The following is a 21,412-nucleotide window of genomic DNA, read 5'->3' as shown; positions in this document are numbered from 1 at the left end:
TTTGATAATGTCATTGATGATTTTCAGTAGACTAGTATGGGTGCTACCAAACCTCTTTATCCAGAAGTTTTGTACACCATCTGGTCCAGGGCTTTTCCAGTTCTGAGTGTTCCTTATGATATTGTGTAGTTCAGGTAAGGTCAGGTCTACTAGCTGCTGCGCTGGCACATTGGACCATTTGTCTGCTTCCGACTGAATCCAGGGAGTTTCTTCGTGAGTGATATCATTATCCCAAAGTTCTTTCCAGTAGTTCTTCATATCATCTGCCGATGGAACATCTTTCGTCTCAGTCAACTTTGAATCCAGCTCACGAAAGAATTTCTTTCTGTTTCTATGGAAGAGTTTATTCTGCCGTTTGAAATTGTTACTCTTTGTGTATTATTATTATTATTGTTACTCTTTGTGTATTATTATTATTATTATTATTATTATTATTATTATTATTATTATTATTATTATTATTATATTATTATTATTATTATTATTATTATTATTATTATTATTATTATTAATCATAGCTAGAGAGATAAATAACTGGCTGAATAAAACACACGTTTCTCAGTTTAAAAACGTCAAAACCCACAATGGCGATAGCAATGATGAAAACTCGTCGAAAATCAAGTATAACCTTTGTACATGAGGATATACTTGAGGATGATGTGATACCAAATAGCTTGGATAAAGTAGTACCTCGTTGGCGATACCAGGGAACTGTGTCCTTGGACAGTATTTTACAATCTTAAGGAGGCTTTCTAAGGAGTTGTCGGCATTCCTTTTGATCTTGAAACAAGACATCTCTTCTTACCAATCACAAAACGCACGGGTGGGCTACCAAGGACCATTGTGACCAGGGCGTTACTGTAACTTATTTCATTGTGACAAAGCAGTATGGTGTAAATTAGTTGTATATAAAGTTCTGTCCCCGGTTTTGTCATGAACTTGCGTTACGTCATCCACTCAACATTTGCTATTTTGAAAATAAAAATGTATGAATATAGTTCCTTTTTATTTTTATCAGTGCTATCACTGTTAATAATAAGAAATAATTTCTACTGACCTGTCTGCCTGCTTCGTTGTTATGTAGATTCATTTCATGTACACCAGGCTTGATAGTCAATGTACGACCCTTAGCTAAAGACGGCGGGGGCGAAGGCGACGATGATGAGTCTTCATCGGCAGCGTCAACAAACTTCCTGGCTAACTTTATTCCATAATCGACGTCATCTGTACATCCTCCCCATTTCCATTCCTCATCTTCACCCACGACACCATCACTCGGACGACCGTGAGGTGATGCACATCCACACTCTGTAAGATTACCAACACTACACGATCTTGTTACAGAGTATACCACTCCTGCTGATGTGATAGCGTAGATAAATGCAGTCTCTTTGTTGCCTGTCAAAAGATTTTGTTTTTAAAAGATATTAAACACTTCCATTAGAATGCGAACAAGTATAATTCCAATATTTTTTAGGCCTATATCAGTGACACGATTCATTGGTACCGTGGATTGCACACTCACATAAACAAAAGTTATACGAACCCATCAAATTTTGGTATTTAGATAAAAGGTATTGCTAAAAATGTATTCTGTTGTATTACTATTAGTAGGCATTTGTATTTTACAGGTTTGATACTGAATATTTAAAAATGTGTTGTTGGAGGTTCTTTTCACCTACAGTTCACAATTTTTTTTTATTTAAGGATGGAATGCTGTAGACCATTTTATCAAAGTGACAATGATCGATCATTTATCACTCTTACAGTACTGATAAACACCCCAGTTATTTCTTCTTAACAAACTTGAGATCTGTCACCGTATTCCTTTATTAGCCAAGAGATAAAGAAAGTTTCAATCCTTTAAATGTTGTGAAGCCCTTATTACCAGTCAAATAGTGAATGAAATAATTCACATTTCATATTGTCAATGTGGTGTCTATCATGATGAAAGTACATGTGAACTGTCAGTGAGATTTATGAAAACATGTCTAGTAATACCACTTCATCTTTGCTTTATCCTACACAGATTTCACGAGACGGGAGAGTGTTTAAAGGTACACTTCCATATTACTCGGTGTATCCACGCTGTATGACGAATATTCATAATCGAATTCATTATCGAGATTAAATAGGGCTCTCTAGTATTCAAGTATTTTAAAAGCAAAAAGTGATAAGATTACCACACAAGGTGTTATTGATATAATAACGATTATAGATGAAGCATAATTTTTTTTTAATGTCAGTCCAGTATGCTTCCTTATCTTGCCAAGTATATTTACGGCTTTTTGATGTTTTTTTTTCAATTTTTTCTCAATATTCCATTAGAAAAACATTATTAAAAACAAACCATTACAAATAAAAAACTAAGTCGGTGGAGAAATGGGAAATAGACACGAAAATAAAAGAAAGAGCCCTACGAGTCCTAAGAAGTAAGGCTATCTACACATTCTCACTCATCTAGAAAAAAAAGGGGAACGAAATATAGAGCAACAATACACCGATGTAAACTAAATTCATCATTACGTTCTGAGAAAAACGAAAGTAATAATTATCTTCAGTATAGAGTTTCCATTCAATAAAAGCATATAAATGCACGGATAGTGTAATTCATGTCTTCAATATGAATTTTATTATATGTACAAACATATTACTGTTTCATAAATTATGTTTTAGTTAGGTATGAATTTCATAGTTTTTACAAGCATAATACAGTTTCATAATAATGCTCCCAATAACGCGCTTCTAGAGCACTTGTCTTTCCGCGTGGTTTGGGTACAAAGAAAGAAAATTGGTCCTTCTAAGTTCAAGAAAGTTCTGCTTCACTTTCGGGTCCTCTTGCCGCCCAAACAATACTTACCACAAATTGTTCTCTTTATGCAAACATGATTATAATAGAATAGGGGTATGCAATCCCCTCACATTTAAATACAAACAACCGTATGAATAGAAATCCGATTTCTGATATCACAAACAAATCTCTTTTTAATCTGCAGCCCCAGGCCATTTTCTCTTTTCTCTTTTTTTTTTGTCATGGACTTGGCAACAACCTCCATGATAAGGTGTATCAAAAGTATAGTTCAATAGAATCAAACTTTATATCAACGTACATATCAAACATAGAGAGAGAGAGAGAGAGAGGGGGGGGATTCCTACCAATTCACATTTCATTCGGAGGGGGGGGGGGTCGTAAAAATTCTTTATGAGGTATCGAGATTTTTTAAATAGTAAATTAAACAAGTTAACTATCCTATATGGCAACAATTCTCAGAAATTGATATAAAAACGATGTAAGTGATCACACTCGGTTTGTGCCACTTTGAAGCTGAAATGAACTATCATGGTACTGCCATCTACCTACATGTATACCACTCAATATTGAAATTCCTATACTTTCATATTAATTAACATGAATAAATGAATCATAAATTTAAAGATTCGATGTTTGATTTGTTATTTTGTTAACATGACTGATGGTTATCGGTGAGGACTGAGAGTACCAATCGCCTCGAGTTGTTTTCTCTATTAAAGGAAATAAACCTAATAAATACCGTGTTTACACTTAATCGGCAATTGGTTCTGAACCAAATGCCGATTAAGTGTAAACACGGTAATTGAGCCAAGATATCTCCTTTGCTAAAAAAAAATTACATCGGTCCGAAAGGGGGATTCCAGAGGTGACGGCTGTTCATTGTGTAGGCCTAAGTTTGAATTAAGTAAATAAACATTGATGATCGAAATCTATAGAACCACTATAACTAAGTTATCATTAAATCGTTTTCAAAACTAACTAAGATTTATAACAGATATAATATTTATGATGTGAATATGAATTCCAATCAAATAATCCAGGGGATTTTTAATTTTCATAAAAAAAAAAGAAATCATCATAATGTTTCTATGAAGAAGAAAAATATGAAATACATAATTGGCATTGACTCATTTCTTATTTTAATTAAGAACGATAAATTTACAAAACAAAACAATGCCACACAGACCATTACATAACATTAAACTTATTACACATGTAATACATGTGAAATGGAATTGCTGCAACAAGTAAATGTAACAACACACAATCAGTGAGGGTAGGACCATACAATTTTTCACCACGAAGATGCTAATTTCATAATAGGCCTACATTCCTTCAACTAACAAAGAAATTTGTAACACAAAATAGGAATGAAAGTGGCTAAGATTAATTTTGTGAAAGTGTGTTATCCTTAAACAAAAAAGATTTATGAAGATGAAGATTTAAAGAAAGGGGTGAGGGACAATGGCGTGATGAACCCAAATTTTATGCACATCATGGCATCATAATAATAATAATTAGACTTATATCGCGCCAAATCCACTCTGTAGAGTGCTCAAGGTGCTTTTTGGGAAATTATAAAATAAACTAGATTTTAATTCGTCATGCGGACGAATTAGGTGGTCTGTCATGATTTTTCATTCAGTGTCGGCTAATGTTGTATGGAATGAATCATTTAGATATGATTGATAATCTTCATCATAGACATCATAGGAATAAATTTTGACCATTGCTAAATGTGATTATTAATGTGGTGATGACAATCGCGGATGATTATAATGATGGTGGTAATAATGCAAAACGGTAAATACGAAATGAAGTTTGGAGCACGTAAAACGCCTTAAAAACTCCTCACAATTTTCAGACGATTTTACCCAAATTAGTTTTTCAAAATAACGTATTGAAAGGCGCCTTAATTTTCACAGCAGCTAATTTTAATCGACAGTACTTTAATGTTTTTATGCAAAATCTTTTTTTTTAATTCTTTGTACTGTCAGCAATTTTTTTTAATGATTTCAAGCAAGAATTTTTACAACATCATTGGGAATGAATTTTACAGAAGTAAAAGAAGTTTAACAATGTAACAATTTTACAGCATTCACTTTAATACTCATCAGTGATGTATTTGATAAAAGAATTAAGTATATTTTTTGGGGGTAAATGTTTGCAAAATCTCTGCAAATTTCTAGACATTTCACATAATATTTTCCGTCAAGAATTTTCAATATCCATATATTAATTGTGTAAGACTTCGAAATTTACCTAAAAAATTCTTTCTTGATGGTTTTTGCTGAAAAACGTCAGGTAAAATATTCAAATACTCGCAATATTCCTGCAAAAGTTCGGGAAAATGTGTAATTAACTAAATTGCACAATTTTTCATTTGACAGAAGGTACCTGAAAACTTGTTATACGTTATTTAGTAAAAATGACCAAATAGAAGAAATCCAGGAATTTCCGCAAAAAGTCCAGAATGAAATTTTTCAACCCAATAGCGTCTCAATATTGAAGCGTTTCCTAAAAAAAATGTGTAAATGATGTTTTACAATGTTAAAATTACCCCTTATAAAGTTCCGGCAAAATTACAAAAAATGTCCTACATAAAAAATCGCAATGCAAGGGGGCTTGAAATTTTCAGCAAGACCGTACAATTGATTAATAAAAAATGTCCTTTAAAAATTTCTAAAAAATTAGGTCCAGAAAAAAATTGAAAAAACTTAAACAAGTCATAACACATTGATGCTGTGGTCAAAATTGAAAATTAGTCGCACGTTATTTGCAGAGAATTGTCTTAACTACATCGTATCAAAATTTGGGAGAAAACTGACCAGTAATAACAAAGATACGGTCAAATACGTTGATGTATGTTGCGAATATATGTAATTTTCACTAATAACTTAATCTTGACATAATTACGAAATCTCCAAATGAGATATTGACTATATCCAAGAGTGAGAAAAAATTTGGGGTCAACGGACTCCCTGAAGAGCTACAGTGAATTTTATATAGGCATATTTTTGCCCATTTATGACTTATTTTGCAAGTTTGCACGCGCGAGTAATGCAAATTTGAATGGACGCGCATTCCCGTATTATTGGTCGTAAGAGGCTGAATGAGGTATCAAATTAATCCGAAGATAATGGACAATGGAAAGACATGAAACAAATGATGACTCGAAGATGCATACCGATGTCAGGTGCAAGAACGCGCACGCATACCTGTGCGCGCGCAAATTCTTGACATGCTCAAAATGACCAGAAACGTACCCAAACTTGACCACGGTCGATTTGGGGAAATTTAAAATTTTGACGCGCGCGTACGTGCGCGTCGTGACCTTTGCATGACCTCTGATGATATGTCCTGATGACCTGTTACCTGAACTTGATATGATGCAAATATGGATGATTTTTTATGATTAGTTGCGATGATATGATCAATCATTTAATTTTACAAAATGGCGCCTAGATGACGTCATCATGATTTGATAACCTTGAAAAGTTTCGTTTCCCATGTCCATAATGATGTCCATACATGACATGAAAATCAAGGAAATTGACATGCCCGATTTTGAGATTAAGTGGGACAAAGATTTGGCAATAAAAATAAAGAAGATTCTGACGAATATAATAGGTGATCTGTCATTTTCATGACAGACCACCTAATAAAGAAGAATTGAAGAGAAATGTTTTAAGGTATTATTTGAAAGTGCAGAGGTCAAGCACTGTTTGATTCTTTCAGGGTGGCTATCCCATAACTTGGAGGATGAGTGAACAAATGATATTTCCCCCCAGGTTTTGGAAACTTTGGGGGTAAAGAGAGAATTGGAAGAGGAGAAATGTAAGGATCTTGAAGGGGTATAACTTTTGATCAGTGAAATGAGGTACTGGGGAGAAGAGCCATGGACACAGTGGAAAGTTATTATGTTGGCAAAATATCTTTTAAAAGGAGCGACCGAAAATTCAGACCTTTTTAAAATAAATTTGTTGTTTTGCGACAGGATTCGACATAATCATTCAGAAGATGATTTCATATTGCACTTTTTTTAATTCATTTTCTTTATTTTTTTCTCCTTTATTTGTTTTCCCCTGTCTTTCGGATGGTCTTATGCCCCCAAGTCCCATACACGCCAAAGGTGAGAGAAAGAGAGTGAGAAGAAAAAAAGACGAAGGCAGGAAAAAAAAATGTCGAAACCTGGATGTACGAGTATGATGAGAGGCCAATCACGTCCTATAGTCAAATAGTATCAGAGTTCAGTAGGTCACTTACATTATACAGAAGCCAATTGATTAAACTAAAATCTCATAAAAAGGTATCGACTTTATAGTCCACACCCAGTGCAATACGTGTAGGCCCTACTTGTGAAACAAGTCGGGTCGGCTCTACATGCAGGGACATTTCTTTTTAAAGTAGCGAAACAAAATTGAAGGGGGGGGGGTAAAGAAAAAGGCAGAAAGAAAAGAGATATAAGTTGTGCAACCTTATCACCCCAGTTATTCCATTGATAAAGAGAGAAATTGGCCGCGCCATTGGAACAAGTAACTGACAAGCAAGTATATTCTCGTCATATACTAACTAGCAGGTAAAATATTCTAGTCAAATCGAAGTAACCGACAAGCAGATATGTTGTTGTTCATAACAGATTTATTTCACTCGCAACCACCCCTACTGCCGCATCTCACTAGCGTACCTACGGGAGGGGCAGGGGGGGGGCACTCTGCCCCCCTGACGAGCCACAACCCATGCAAAGGACGTATACCTGCCCCCCCCCCCCCTGACGAGCTTGAAAGACCTTTTTTGCCCCCCCCCCTGACGAGCTTAAAGACCTTTTTTTTGGGGGGGGGCGGACGGTTTTGCCCCCCCTGTGGAAAATCCTAGGTACGCCACTGCCGCATCGATTATAAACTCTAAAACAATCTTCCTAATTCTTTGTAGGACCTGAATTTTTATATGCTTTTATTGTCTGCAAAGGTATGTTTAAACCCCGAAGAGTTCATGAAGTGTGTCCATTGTATTATTTACATTATTTCTCATTAGAAGTCTATCTCCTTAGACCTAATTAAATTAATGAGATGATACAATGATAACTTCAAGAGAACAAACGATCTACAATCTGGTCAAGTAAAGGTACCACATAGTAGACTGAACTAACATTTGTTCTTATATACCATGTGTGGGTTCCTACTATAGTTTTTATGGATTGATATATTTCATATCTGCTTTCATACTAAGCTTACAGCGTTTACATGTAGTATAACCTTCTTTTGAAATAATTATGCAAGAAGGATATTTTTTAAAGCAAACTCTCCGCATTCCTATTTCACATAGAGTTGTACAGTGCGTATCAAAAAAAAGTTTACACTTTGAAAAAGCCCTGGGAATTAAAAAATATAGAACATGTGGGTAATTTTTCACATATAATCTTGGGTTTGGGTCTCATCTATCTATTGACAGTAAAAGTTTTGACAGAATGTTACACTTGAGTGAGCACTGTCCATTTTTGTAAAGCTCGCAGAAATCTGTTTGCGCAGAAATGCTCGTTTTCACGCTGTGTAAAGGGGAAAGGGCAAAATCAAACTTACCCTGCAAAACATTTTTCATCCATTTCCCTTGCACTTTTAGTCAATTGAAATAAAATGGATACATTTAAGCATTTTGTAACAATTTTGCCACCCAAATTGATATTTCAACACTTAGTAATCACAACCTTTACCCTTTTTTGTGCCAACTGGATCTGAGGTCATAACTGAATCTGACCAAAAGTTTATATCAGACATCTCCAGCATTTTTCACTAAGTTTGTATAATTTAAAGTAGGTTTACATTTCATTTTTCATTTAATATAAAATGAAAATGAAGCCTAACTAAGCCCTTTCATGTAAATCACAGCTCAGTGTAAAGCAAATATCGTCACGATGGCCTCGGTGTGTGGGGGAGTGGGGTGGGGCGCAATGCACTCTTCGAAGTGTTTTGGGCAAGGAAACAACTTAAAAAAGGTAAAATATATCATCAAATCAATTTTACTAGCTAGATTCCATGTGTTCTTCATGATGAAGGTCTACTTTTATTCGCACAACTATTTCAAAGTTCTGCGCAAATCATTTTTCACTAACTTTTCAAAAGTAAATGGTGCTCACTCAAGCGGAAATATTTTTTGACAGTTATATCGTCATTTGCTTAAATGGATCTGTACCAATGTTAAAATGTGGAAAAATCTTCAGGATATTACAAATATATAATTTTACAGGATTTTTTCTAAGTGTAAACTTTGTTTTGATACGCACTGTATACACTGATGTCAGAAATAAAAGGTCGCACCCAACAAGTTGTGACCGTTCGATTGGTTGTTAAAACGTGTTTCAGCAACCAATATGACACAATATGCATAAAATCCGATTATGGTGAATTCAATGTTAAGATGTTATAGGTTGTCGTTGAAATTCACGAAGCATAGTATTCTGGCTTCATTCCTTCTTGTCAAGGGCCGAAACACATATAACATCAAGTACATTATCTAACTACATTATAAGCCTTTTAATTTTATTAACCTGTATTCATAATCTCTCCAAACGGATTGTTTACGTCACCAATAACGGAGCAGTTCCATCTCTCAGTGCTAAATTGACGTTGACATTCAATAATCCCAACTTTAGCTCCTTCACTAATCATGTTGATGATATCAGGTGTAGTAGAACATACTCTCCGCTAAAATACAAATCAAAGGAAATAAAATAATGATTAAAAACAACGAAAATGAATATTTTTAACAGAGATCACAACAAAGAAAATATTGAGTATACCTTCTGAAAATACAATTTTTCTTCATATTCATTCCAAATTTCATCGAACGTTTGAATTTTTAATTTCAACGTGATGAAAATCCCTTCCAATTTGCATAAAAAGGAAAAAAAAAGAAACAGAATCTATATATTAAGATAAAGGTTTGAGACGACCTAAAAGTGAGATTTTTTCTATCAATCCAATTCCCCTTGTTTACCACGTAAAAAAACAATAGGAGCGCCACTCTGATTACATTTGGCTATAATGTCAAGTCCGCCCAAGAATAATGTTAATTACTAAATCAATACAGGAAAATCACATAAGCATAACGCAAAATGAGAAAGTTATGACATTTTAAACTTTGCTATTTTTTCACATAACATTTTTATGCACAACGTAGAGATATATGCAAATGACGGAGTTGAAAATATCCAAGCTCATTTACTATTTATTTTATGTTTTATTGTTTGAATTATACAATATTTCAATTTTCACAGATTTGACAATAATGACCAACTTGACTGAATCACAAAATGTTAAAACAATCAAACAATGCATAATTCTACATGTATAGGCCAGAGGGAGGAATAAAATTGAGATATTTCATAACTCATGTATTGAAAAAAAAAGTGTGTAGGTCATGCCATCAGTCCCCTCATTTGCATACCGAAGAGGATGTGCATTCAACTGAAATTAAGAGAAAGTTAAATGTCATAACTTTCCCATTCTTCTTCCGATTTTGATGACATTTTCGATGTTATGCTTGTTGGATTTTCTTCTTTTTATTCGAGTCAACTTTTTGTTGGGGATGGACCTGTCGTGATAAAATGATGCATTGATACACACCTGTTCAACAGTGAGTCCAGGAAATCTTTGACAGAGTGTATGAGGATCGACTAAGATATTATTGATTGATGGAGGTTGAGTAACAGACTGGTCTGGAATGGTATCATGACCAACCATTGTAGCTCCTAAAGATGCTGCTCCTAACCACCTATGATACAAACATACAATACAAACATGATCAATTCAACTATCTGTTTCCAAATTCATTAAACAGAACAAAATGAGAACAGAATTATAGTTAAAGAAAATGAAAATAAAAAAAACAAATACTACTACCATGACTACTATACTACTACTACTACTACTACTACTACTACTACTACTACTACTACTACTACTACTACTACTACTACTACCACCACCACCACCACCACCACCACCACCACCACCACCACCACTACTACTACTACTACTACTACTACTACTACTACTACTACTACTACTACTACTACTACTACTACTACTATACTACTACTACTTCTACTATACTACTACTACTTTTACTAGTATTACTACTTCTACTACGACTGCTACTTCTTCTCCTTGAAGTGTTGTGGCTCAGTGCATAAGTCTCCGAATACTTATACACTGGGTCACAACACTGACAAGGTCTGGGGACCAAATCCCACAACATCATTAAAGGACAAAAATAATGTTTATCTTTGATCTGGTCACCAAGTGTCTAAATATTCATTGTATCATATGTTACCAAATCAAACACTTCTGTTTAAAGGACAAGTCGACCCCAACAAAAAAAAAATGATTTGAATACAAAGAGAAACATCAAACAAACATAACACTGAAAATTTCAACAAAGTCGAATGTAAAATAAGAAAGTTATGACGTTTCAAAGTTTCGCTTCATTTTACAAAACAGTTATATTCACATCCTTGTCAGTATGCAAATGAGGAGACTGACGCCATAACTCACTCACTATTTCTTTTATATTTTATTGTATGAAATATGAAATATTCCAAATTTCTCCCTGTTGTCCTGTGAAATAAAACGATTAATTCCTCCCTGAATATGTGGAATTAACATTATTTAATACTACATGGTTCAATCAAGTTGGTCCTTATTGTCAAATCTGTAAGAAATTAAATATTGTATAATTCAAACAATAAAAAACAACAGAAAAAGTGAGTGAGTGAGGGGCATCATCGGCGGTCTCATTTGTATGTCACTGAGTTGTGCATATCTCTGTTTTGTGAAAACTAAGCGAAACTTTAAAATGCCATAACTTTCTTATTTTACATCCAATTTTGATGAAATTTTCTGCGTTATGCTTCTTTGATTTTTTTCTATTTATTCATATCAACATTTTTCTGGGGTGGACTTGACCTTTAATAATACGCTTTAACTGCATTTGCCACTATTATCATCATCGTCGTCATTAGTACTACCGCCATTAATATACATGTACTTTATGTAGGCCTATACTACTAATACACAAAAAAAAACCAATAATGATAGATAATAATGATGGTGATTGCGGTGTTGTTTATGATGAATGACTTGAAAAGGAATTTGAAAATCGCCTTTATTAATAGAAGGCATAAATTTGAAACGTTTATCATAATAATGAAATTATAAATAGAAAAGGACACACTACAAAATAATAAAGATTGAGTATTGGAAGAGTATACATTTCAGAACGATGAGGCAGACAAAACTCCAAATATGTTTCGTTAAAGAAAACGGCAAAAAACATGTCTAGACATTCAATTGGGTTTTCATTTTTTTCGAATCCAGGAAAAGCACATCAATTTGCATAAGAGAATATCAAATAGTGGGAAATGAAGATAGCCAAAAAATCAATTACATCATGTACACGGGAAAGGAAATACACGTAGACAACCACGGAAGACATCCTCAAATTCTTCCGAGTCTTAGAGAGGGGGGGGGGGGGGGGGATGCCACGCAATATTTTGACATATTTTCATTTCGTACTATTAGTAAATTAACAATAGCTAATAGCGCCTATGATGATATTTTGCTCACCTCCACTGCTGCGCACCCATTTGATATACGGTATTCACACATTTTGTTGATCGTTTAAAAAATCAGAATAGTTTCTTTTGTGTAATAATCGTCAAGATTGCTGAGCGTTACGGCTCATTAACAGATATCAAATTAGCCCTAATGAGTTCCTAGTCATTCATAGAATCAATTCAACCCATATCGTTTTGAAATTTGTCATTGTAAATGATCTACAATAAACAGACTGGTGCCACCTGTACTACATGTCCGGAGGCGAGATTCCATTTCTCTAAAAGAAGTGGGTAGGAACCCCGAGTGGGATCCAGTCATTCAGGTTTTTATCTACCTCCATGAGGATATCAGATAAAGTTATCCACTCTCAAATTTTGTTTTAACTAACCTATAACTTGGTTAAAATATGACCATACCAACTGTTGGTTAAAACAAGATTGCACCTTAATAACTCCAACGGTTGGGATCGGGTCGTATACTCTACCAACTGACCAACTTGTTGTGTTCTTACGAGTAGGTAACACTGTTCTTTCGAGTAGGGGATGCTCTTTCAAGGAGGGGTGCTGTGCTCTTTTGAGTAGGGGAATACTGCGTTTTTTTCGAGTAGGGAATACAGTTGTTTTCTTTTTCTTTTTTTATGAGGGAACGCTGTGTTCTTTACAGTAGTGAATATTGTGTAGGTAGTTTACATACACTCCGAATTATTGTCATCTCTGTGGGCTTCAAAAGATTAAATAGGAAGTAGAACTATGCCATCATCATGATCTCTTTGTGTAAACCAACTGAATGAACAAAGTCATTCTGGGTACAAAAAGTGACTTGTAATAATTGCATGCCGATTAATATCTGAATAACGTTCTGCCCAATTACCTTAATGGGACTAAAAAGGATATTTTGATCACTGATGTGTGTGCCGCAGTAATGGTCTAATCAAAGTCATATGTCAAATAAAGAACTTTTTTTAATATTCTGCTTTACTGAAGAGTATTTTGATCAATTGCCACTTAGAACTTGAGAAGAGAAATAAATATCTGTGTTTTGTCAAAGGTAAACATGGTAAAGTTTTTTTTTTTGTTAAAAAAATTATTGTTGTCGAGTCTCATCGGCATGCCCCCTTCGGCTTGAAAATATACATCTAAAATTTGTTTAAAGACAATATGTTGTATGAATTTTGAATTACCATCATTGATATATTCTTGATATTCACAGCACAAAATCCTGGAATATGACTAGATTTCTGGGCAAATAATGTTATTTTTTTACTCCCTTTATTTATTGATTTCGCATACGAGATCGGCATCAGCATCTGAGATAGGCCTAGTAACACTGGATGTCATTCTCGTTGATTGCATCTGAGATAGTAACACCTTGATGTCAATCTCGTTGATTGCATCTGAGACATACCGTGTTTACACTTAATCGGCATTTGAATCGGCTCGCGGTTCTGAACCGCGAGCCGATTCAGCATCGGCTTTTTCATAGCGTGTAAACGCGAGCAACTTGAATCGGCTCGCGGTTCAGAACCGGCAATTTGCACCACCAAAGTAGTAGGTTTTGAACCGCGAGCCGATGCAGAATTAGCCTCTTGTCGAGGCCCTGGCAGCTGCTTCCCGAGCGAAGCGAGGGCTTTCCTAATTCGCGAAGCGAATTAGGCCTGGCGCGAGCCAGGGCCTCTTGACATCTGAACTGAATTATATATTCATGAGGAACGTCTTCCTAATGAATATACATGAGTCATGATATTACCGGTCACCGAGTAAACCAATGAAATGTCAGAGCTGTTTCGTCTTGGGTTCGGAATACTATATAGTAGTACACTATTCTGCAGGGGATTCATTTAATTGCGGGACACTAAAGGGGATATAACCAGCAAAATGCTACAAGTAGTGGTACTACTACTACTACTACTACTACTATTACTACTGGCCGTAACAGACCCATCACCGCCCCGAAACTTCCCGGGAGATACTGCTCAGCCGCTGGTCAGACTCGAGTCAACTCCCAGCAACTCCACTCCAGCTTCCCTCACTGCACTGCACAGCGGAGATCGATAATCGACGCCCCGGATCGACCGGTGGAATCGCATGAAATATTACTTTTTTTTCCATATCCTGTGGGTAGATTTACAAAGACATCTCGTCCTTTCAGTGCAGAGTTAATTTCATCGACTTGCAAATCCTTAAATCGGTCAATATTCAGCATTTTAGAGGCATATTCAGTGCTCTTTGATATTTCGTCGTCACTCTTCGCCAAGAATCCAAGGGTCGCCATTCAAGATGAGCTCATGAATATTTAATATGACGTCATAGCAGCTCGCGCTCTCATTGGATGATTTTCACCGACCAGTTTTTGGTCGGTGAATTGGTAAAAACAGTAAAAAACAAAAGAAAGTCGGTGAAATTCGGTACAGATGTCCAGAGGCCCTGTCTCGCGGCGCTCTGCTTCGCTCTCTCCCGTGCTTTGCCATGTTCGCTCGGAAAGCAGCCGACAGGGCCTCGACAAGAGGCTAATGCAGAATCGGCTTTTTTACTACGTGTAAACAGAAAGCCGATTCTGCACCGGCAATTTGTGCGCATTTCATTTACTTTACCATTGTGACGTAATTGTAAGCGCACTGATCCAGCGTTGTCTTTATTATGACGTATATTGTAGGTATGCGTATCATTTTTTTTGCATCGGCATCGGCTCGCGGTTCTGAACCGCGAGCTGTAACAACGTGTAAACGCAATCCAAATGCCGATTCTGCATCGGCAATTGGTTCAGAACCAAATGCCGATTAAGTGTAAATACGGTAATAGTAACACCATGATGTCAATCTCGTTGATTGCATCTGAGATAGTAACACCATGATGTCAATCTCGTTGATTGCATCTGAGATAGTAACACCATGATGTCAATCTCGTTGATTGCATCTGAGATAGTAACACCATGATGTCAATCTCGTTGATTGCATTCTCTACAACCACACCATGTTGAAATAGGTATGTTTAAGACTGGTTTGTTAAGTTTGAGTCACGAGGACCCCTCGGAAGACCAGCAGCACCGTGATTGATGCTGCTTAGTAGGGCCCGTTTTCATTTGCCAATTTTACATGTGTCATTTCATATGCATTGTTATTTGTTTTAACGGAAAAATCAATTCAATTAAATTCAAACTTTAACTATTCTTTTCGGGTTGAAACCATCTACTACCCAAATCAAATGAGCTTGAAGGAGAAGTCCACCCTAAGAGAAAACTCAAACAAGCATAACGCTTAACTTTAAATTTCATTACAATTGGATGTCAAATGAGAAAGTTGTGAAAATATCAAGTTATTGGAGGGAACCGATGTTACCACTGACACTAACTCATTAATTCTTTTGCATTTATATGTGAAATAATTTAATTTCTTCCTCATGTGAAACAAAGTTCGATTCGTCCCCGAACATGTTGGAAATGCCATCATCAAGCTATTGTGAGTTGATAGATAAAAGGCCCCCTCATTATCAAATCTGCAAAAAAATATGATTATTATATAACCCAAACAATAAAATTCAAAAAGAATAATGTGTGACATTATCAAATCTCTCATTTGCACATCACTGTGATGTGCATAATAGTGTTATGCGAGAAATAAGCAATATTTTCATAACTTTCTTGAAGTTTTTATAGTTTTATTATTAGATTTCCTCTTCCTGCTAATTCAATGGATAGCCTTTTCTCATTACATCTACAACAAAAGAATTTCTTATCTCCGATAACGAAAAATAATACGAAATTGAGATTTTGCCTCATTATGTAATAGTGCGGTGAAAACTGCAGAAAATAAAAAAAACTCTCTTACTTTATAACCGGTTTTGATCTGATTTTATTTTTGTATAGGTCTATTTATATTTTACTGAAAGTAAATTGATGCTAGGGCTAACGCAGCAGAACAAAGAAAAGGTCATACACAGACCTCCACAAGCACCCCAGTAGTAGTAATAATCCATTATGTTAGACCTCAGGCGGTACACTCAAATAAGGCCCTAAAATGTTAATAAGTATCCACGTGCAGGTAATAAATTGGTAACTATATAATACCGTCTGCTTAATGTGTCATTCACACTTAATATTTCAGATGTTACAGAAAGAATGGTGCTATTGTGGGACTTCCGCAATAAAATTGTACCATCGCTAAGACCAGGGTAGCGCTTCATGAAAGGACTGTCGAACATTTTATCCTAATGTTACCATAGAAACAGTGCTTCTCAACCAATTAAAATAAAATGAAGGAAACTTGTCAAATCTGACAATTTGTGAAACAAAAATGTTGATGAAACGTTTCCCAGAAAGCATATTAAACTTATTTGAAAATGATTGGACTAATAATGCATAACACAAACAATATATAGTAGTGGGTGAGAGAGAGAGAGAGTGAGAGGGAGAGAGAGAGAGAGAGAGAGAGTGAGAGGGGGAGAGAGAGAGGGGGAGAGAGAGAGAGAGAGAGAGAGAGAGAGAGAGATAGAGAAATTAGAAATGGGGGAGGGGCTTGTCTATCTTATTACTATAAAGAATTACTCCGGCTTTAGCTTGACCATGTTGACGGCTAACATCGCATATATACGCAATAAATTCCTGCCAGGTATACCCATTCACTTCTCTTGGGTTGAGTGCAGCGCAATTTAGATCACTTCTTGTGGCTGGGATTTGAACCCAAGGACTACTGTTTCAAAGTTAAAGTCAGTAAATCCTATAGAGCATAATCTGTGTAATCATTCGTGAAACCTTGATCAGCAGTAACTTGTCTTTTATCCGTTTTGTATTTGGTATCATTATTCTATTTGGATCAGTGGAGTAATGAGCCAACAAATAATTCTGAGAGGGCCATCTAGGCTTTATGGCGTATGTGGCAAAATACATATTTCGAAAAGTTGAGAAAGGGCGAAAATTTTGATTTTTTTTTCAAACAAAAATTTAGTTTTGTGATAGATTTTGACATAACATTCAAGAAATTATATCTATATCACCATTTTCCCTTTCCATTTCTTCCAGTTTCTCCTTTCATCATTATTGGTAGTTGAACTTTTTAAGAGAGGTGTCCCCCCCCCCTCTCTCTGATCGATTCGCCAGTGAATGCAATTCTGGATAAATTCAAATCAACATAGAGAAAGGCAATGCCAATGTTTCCTCTATGAAATGAAATTATAAATCACCCTCTAGAGAGGGGGAGAGAGAGGGGGGGGGGGGGGTAAAGATGTTGACACGACTGTAGACCTTGTAACTAGGCTTAGAGCTTGTTTCCCGTTGCCCACACGCGTTCTTCGTGTCATTGGCAAGAAATATTGATGGATTTAGAAATTGAGACGATGAATAATAGCATGAAAAAGGTTAAATTCAAGATGCAAAGTGTTCTGCTGATCTCTTTCGGTCCCAGTGTAGTGACCCAGGTATATCTACTACATGTATGTACAAATTACAATGTACATATAATCTTTCATTTTCTTCTGCCTTTTCGTCTGCCTATCGATGTTCTACTTTCTACATTAAGTTGATACAACAATTTATTTTACGAAAATGGCTGTTATGAAAAAAGTAAAGTTTACTTTAAACTGCCAAAGTTATAATAAACGCAATAATTAACGCAATTTTCTTAAGCAATATAAAAAAAATATAGATTGTAGGCCTACAATGTTCCTAAAATGGATAAATACCACTATTCAGTCTGAGAAAAATATGTTCAACTTTGCACATTTAAACATGCCACAATGCGTTTTGATCACCTTTAAAGATGTTCCTCGTTCTGGAAGATGCAAGAAGTTAATATTTCGTGTGTATAATCATGGACCTAATAGGTCCATGGTATAATACATACATATAGACCTAATCAACCGTTTCACATCATATTTTTTTAAAAACTTTAATCACATGTTTCTCCCGATGGGAACCAATAATTTTCTACAAGCTTTGCTTTCTGTTTATGCTCCACACATTAATTAAAACGCTCTGGTTTAACAACATGGTTTGGTTTGGTCTGGTTTTATTGATTATGAAAAATAAAAACAATATGCATTGTAAAAATATGTACACTCTAAAAAATGTTGGGCAACATACGGTCCACACAACAATTGGTTAAAACTTTATCCAATTCTGGGTAGTTTTCAACCAATACTGTGTAGTTTTCACCCAAAGCACACATTATTGGTGTAAAACTACCCAGAATTGGATAAAGTTTTAACCAATTGTTGTGTGGACCGTATGTTGCCCAACATTTTTTAGAGTGTATTACAAATATTATCACGATATAAACACTTAAAAATATACGAATGGATAATTCTATTCAGAGCTATTGATATATTGCTCTGTTCTTCATAGAGGTCCAGTCAAACTGCATAATTATATTCATACTGTTGTCTCGTTTTGTTGTAAAAGTGGAACAAATTAATTCCATTCCAATCAAAGTTGCATCTCTGAAGGAGCAAAATAGCGCCAGATTGAACCATTAAAGATACTCCAGCCCCATCAGAGCCCGCTTTTATCTTTCTATTTCCCGTCCTAATCTATTTCATTTGGTACAAGAGGAGGCATGGGATTTTAGGCTCATATAGATTTTTTTTGTGACAAAAATTTAACAACTGATATTTCAGTTTTAGTCCCGTATTCCTTTTTGCTGCTTGGAAGGGGGGGGGGGGGTAAGGCCCACTGGATACGCAGGCAAGATCCTTTCGCACTTCACTTTTTTCTTCTTTTTATCTTCCATTCCTTTGTGGAAAAAATAGAAAATAATTATTAAAGATTTTGTTTTAAGTATTTAAAAAAATAGCTGTGCCGACGAGCCCTTCCCTTTTTATTATCACTTTTATGTACGCATATATAAATGTATAAGGGTATAAATTATGTCATTTTTAAAGTTTTCTTTCCAAAAATTCTACCCCCTCTTTTGCTTCTCTTAATCTCTCCCTTCATTTATTTATTTTCTCACTTCCCACTCCTGTGCTTCGATTTCTTTTCACCTTCTTTTATTTTTATCCCATCTTCTTTCCTTATCTTTCCTCTTTCTCTCTCTTTCTTTTTTTTTCTCCTTCCTTTTCTTTTCCCTCTCCCTTTCCCCTTTTCTCTTTCTTTCTCTTTTTCCCTTCCTTTTATTTATGTCGTCCTCCTTTCCTTTTTGTTCTTGCTTTTATCTTTGGATGCAAGGGGGGGGGGGTGGCTGGCTTGGGCCGAATGCGCTCCCAGATCCGCCACTGGCAATGATCTTTTCAAAGTGAATTTTTTTTTTACGCATTACATAATTCACACGGGAGCGAGAGTTAAAATAAAAATTGATATATAAAGCAGAGCCATAAAGATGAAAGAATCGTGGTCTGAAATGTGAACTGATTCACACAATAGGTAAGGATTGGGGCTAACCGTAAATTTTAGCATTGGATATCACTAAATCTTAACTTTTCATTTTGACAAGTAAGTAAAGTTTACCAAGGTACTTCAAATCAATTCAATTTTTAGTTTTACTTACTTGCGAGGTAAAACATACAGGTCATTTAAACGAGAGCCATCAGTGTCATATAGTTACCTTACATTTCTAGTATCGTAAACCAGCTTCAGAAACAGGAACAGAAAAAACCTGCACTAGGTTTGTACAGAATTGAATATAAAATTATGAAACTGTTTTTACATTACATATGCCCAATATGTAAGCTAATTTTCTGAAGCTTCGATTTATGTATATTGTCAGTGTAGTTAAACAATTCAAATGAAATTGCAGAGGTACTTACATCCATGTAGCATCTGTCTTGTTCGGTATTGATATCAACAAAAACACGCTGAAGATCACAAAACATCGATAAGACATATTCATTCTGGTTTTGTAACATCCAGTCTCTCTTTCCTTTTGGTTACACTCCATTGTTATATCCTTTAAAGGTCTCAACAAACTAAAAATTTGCTCAGATAAATCGTTGTTTCTGAAGAAAATTAGTTGTCTTTCATTGCTACAGTTGGTACTCGTTATTTTGTTGACAAAAGTTTATTATAGTTGAAACGATTTGCAGTTCAGTATCTGCAGTGCATTCGAAGATTGGTATATATCCCCTGACGATTGCGGAAAGAATTCCTTTGATGCTTGCCGTTTCTACCTTACCACTCAGCAAATAACACCAAGCTCGTAATGTGCTATGACACAACGGCAAACACACCACTGCCAAAACTTTATCAAGTCAAGCCAATAAAACTGATAGGTCTCTGGTGATTGGTCGGCAAGGAACGTCACATCCGCCTGTTTCAACCAATCAGTGTTGACGTGTTACTCACTCATTTAGTGACTCGTAAAAAAAGGTAATCGTTTTCTTATTAAATCAATCTCCAACACAATATGAGTATGTTATTGCTTTTCGGTCCGATGTTTAGTTAAAATAAATTAGAAACATCAGAAAAGGTCATTGCATCTGATGCAAGCCGTGAGAACGTTGTGATCTCTGTGAGGGTTGCTCGGTCAATGAATACAACGACAATTTCGATGCGTTCATTATGCTTTCCATTCTTTCGTGACGAGGCAATACCTCCCTAAAATCGTTCTTTTGTGAAGCGAGGGCTCTATTTAGCCTATCCGTTCTGTTATCTCTATTGTTTATCTTTTTATGAATAGTGAATCAATGTTCTCCCCGGATTTTTTCCTCCTAATATAAGGATTAGGCATTTTAGAGAGATTATACTGGTATAAACACCTGTGTGTAAAAACTAAAATAAAACGACAAGTTGATAGGAAGATTCCATTCTCATGACACAGGTATGTAGAATCCTCAATAAACACTATAGACACGACTAGTGCAGACAAGCATACTCGGAATAAGGCCTATACTCAAATCACCAGATTAATAATTAGAATGACAATATAACGCTTGTAGTGACAGAAATGACTGTATCATAATTGAGCTATTTGATTTTATTACCGTTAGCAACAAGTAGTAGGATCAAGGCTGATGACAATTATTTTAGATACCCTGGTTGGTTTATAATGCAAGTTATAAGA

The 21,412-nt window shown here is 35.4% G+C and overlaps 1 protein-coding gene across 1 annotated transcript; it reads right to left on the bottom strand.

The window, feature by feature from the left end:
• Window positions 1-935: 935 nt before the first annotated feature.
• Window positions 936-20,560, bottom strand: LOC129256612 (protein Wnt-7b-like). Its single transcript, XM_054894772.2, has 4 exons — window positions 20,160-20,560; window positions 10,435-10,582; window positions 9,357-9,513; window positions 936-1,398 (listed from the first exon to the last, which is right to left on the bottom strand). The coding sequence occupies exons 1-4, from the start codon at window positions 20,288-20,290 to the stop codon at window positions 968-970; spliced, it is 867 nt and encodes a 288-aa protein (XP_054750747.2). The 5' UTR covers window positions 20,291-20,560; the 3' UTR covers window positions 936-967.
• Window positions 20,561-21,412: the final 852 nt, after the last annotated feature.

Source organism: Lytechinus pictus, chromosome 3, assembly GCF_037042905.1.
Source record: "Lytechinus pictus isolate F3 Inbred chromosome 3, Lp3.0, whole genome shotgun sequence".
In the NCBI taxonomy this organism is placed as follows: domain Eukaryota; kingdom Metazoa; phylum Echinodermata; class Echinoidea; order Temnopleuroida; family Toxopneustidae; genus Lytechinus; species Lytechinus pictus.
This window is presented reverse-complemented; position numbering and strand designations above follow the sequence as displayed.

Excerpts from the sequence above, each read along its gene's own strand:
- LOC129256612 (XM_054894772.2), bottom strand. The coding sequence starts at position 20,290 with ATGGAGTGTAACCAAAAGGAAAGAGAGACTGGATGTTACAAAACCAGA. Across the intron at positions 10,583-20,159 it reads AAGACAGATGCTACATGGAT|GTGGTTAGGAGCAGCATCTT; the intron begins GTAAGTACCTCT and ends TTTGTATCATAG. Across the intron at positions 9,514-10,434 it reads CTGGACTCACTGTTGAACAG|CGGAGAGTATGTTCTACTAC; the intron begins GTGTGTATCAAT and ends TTTGTATTTTAG.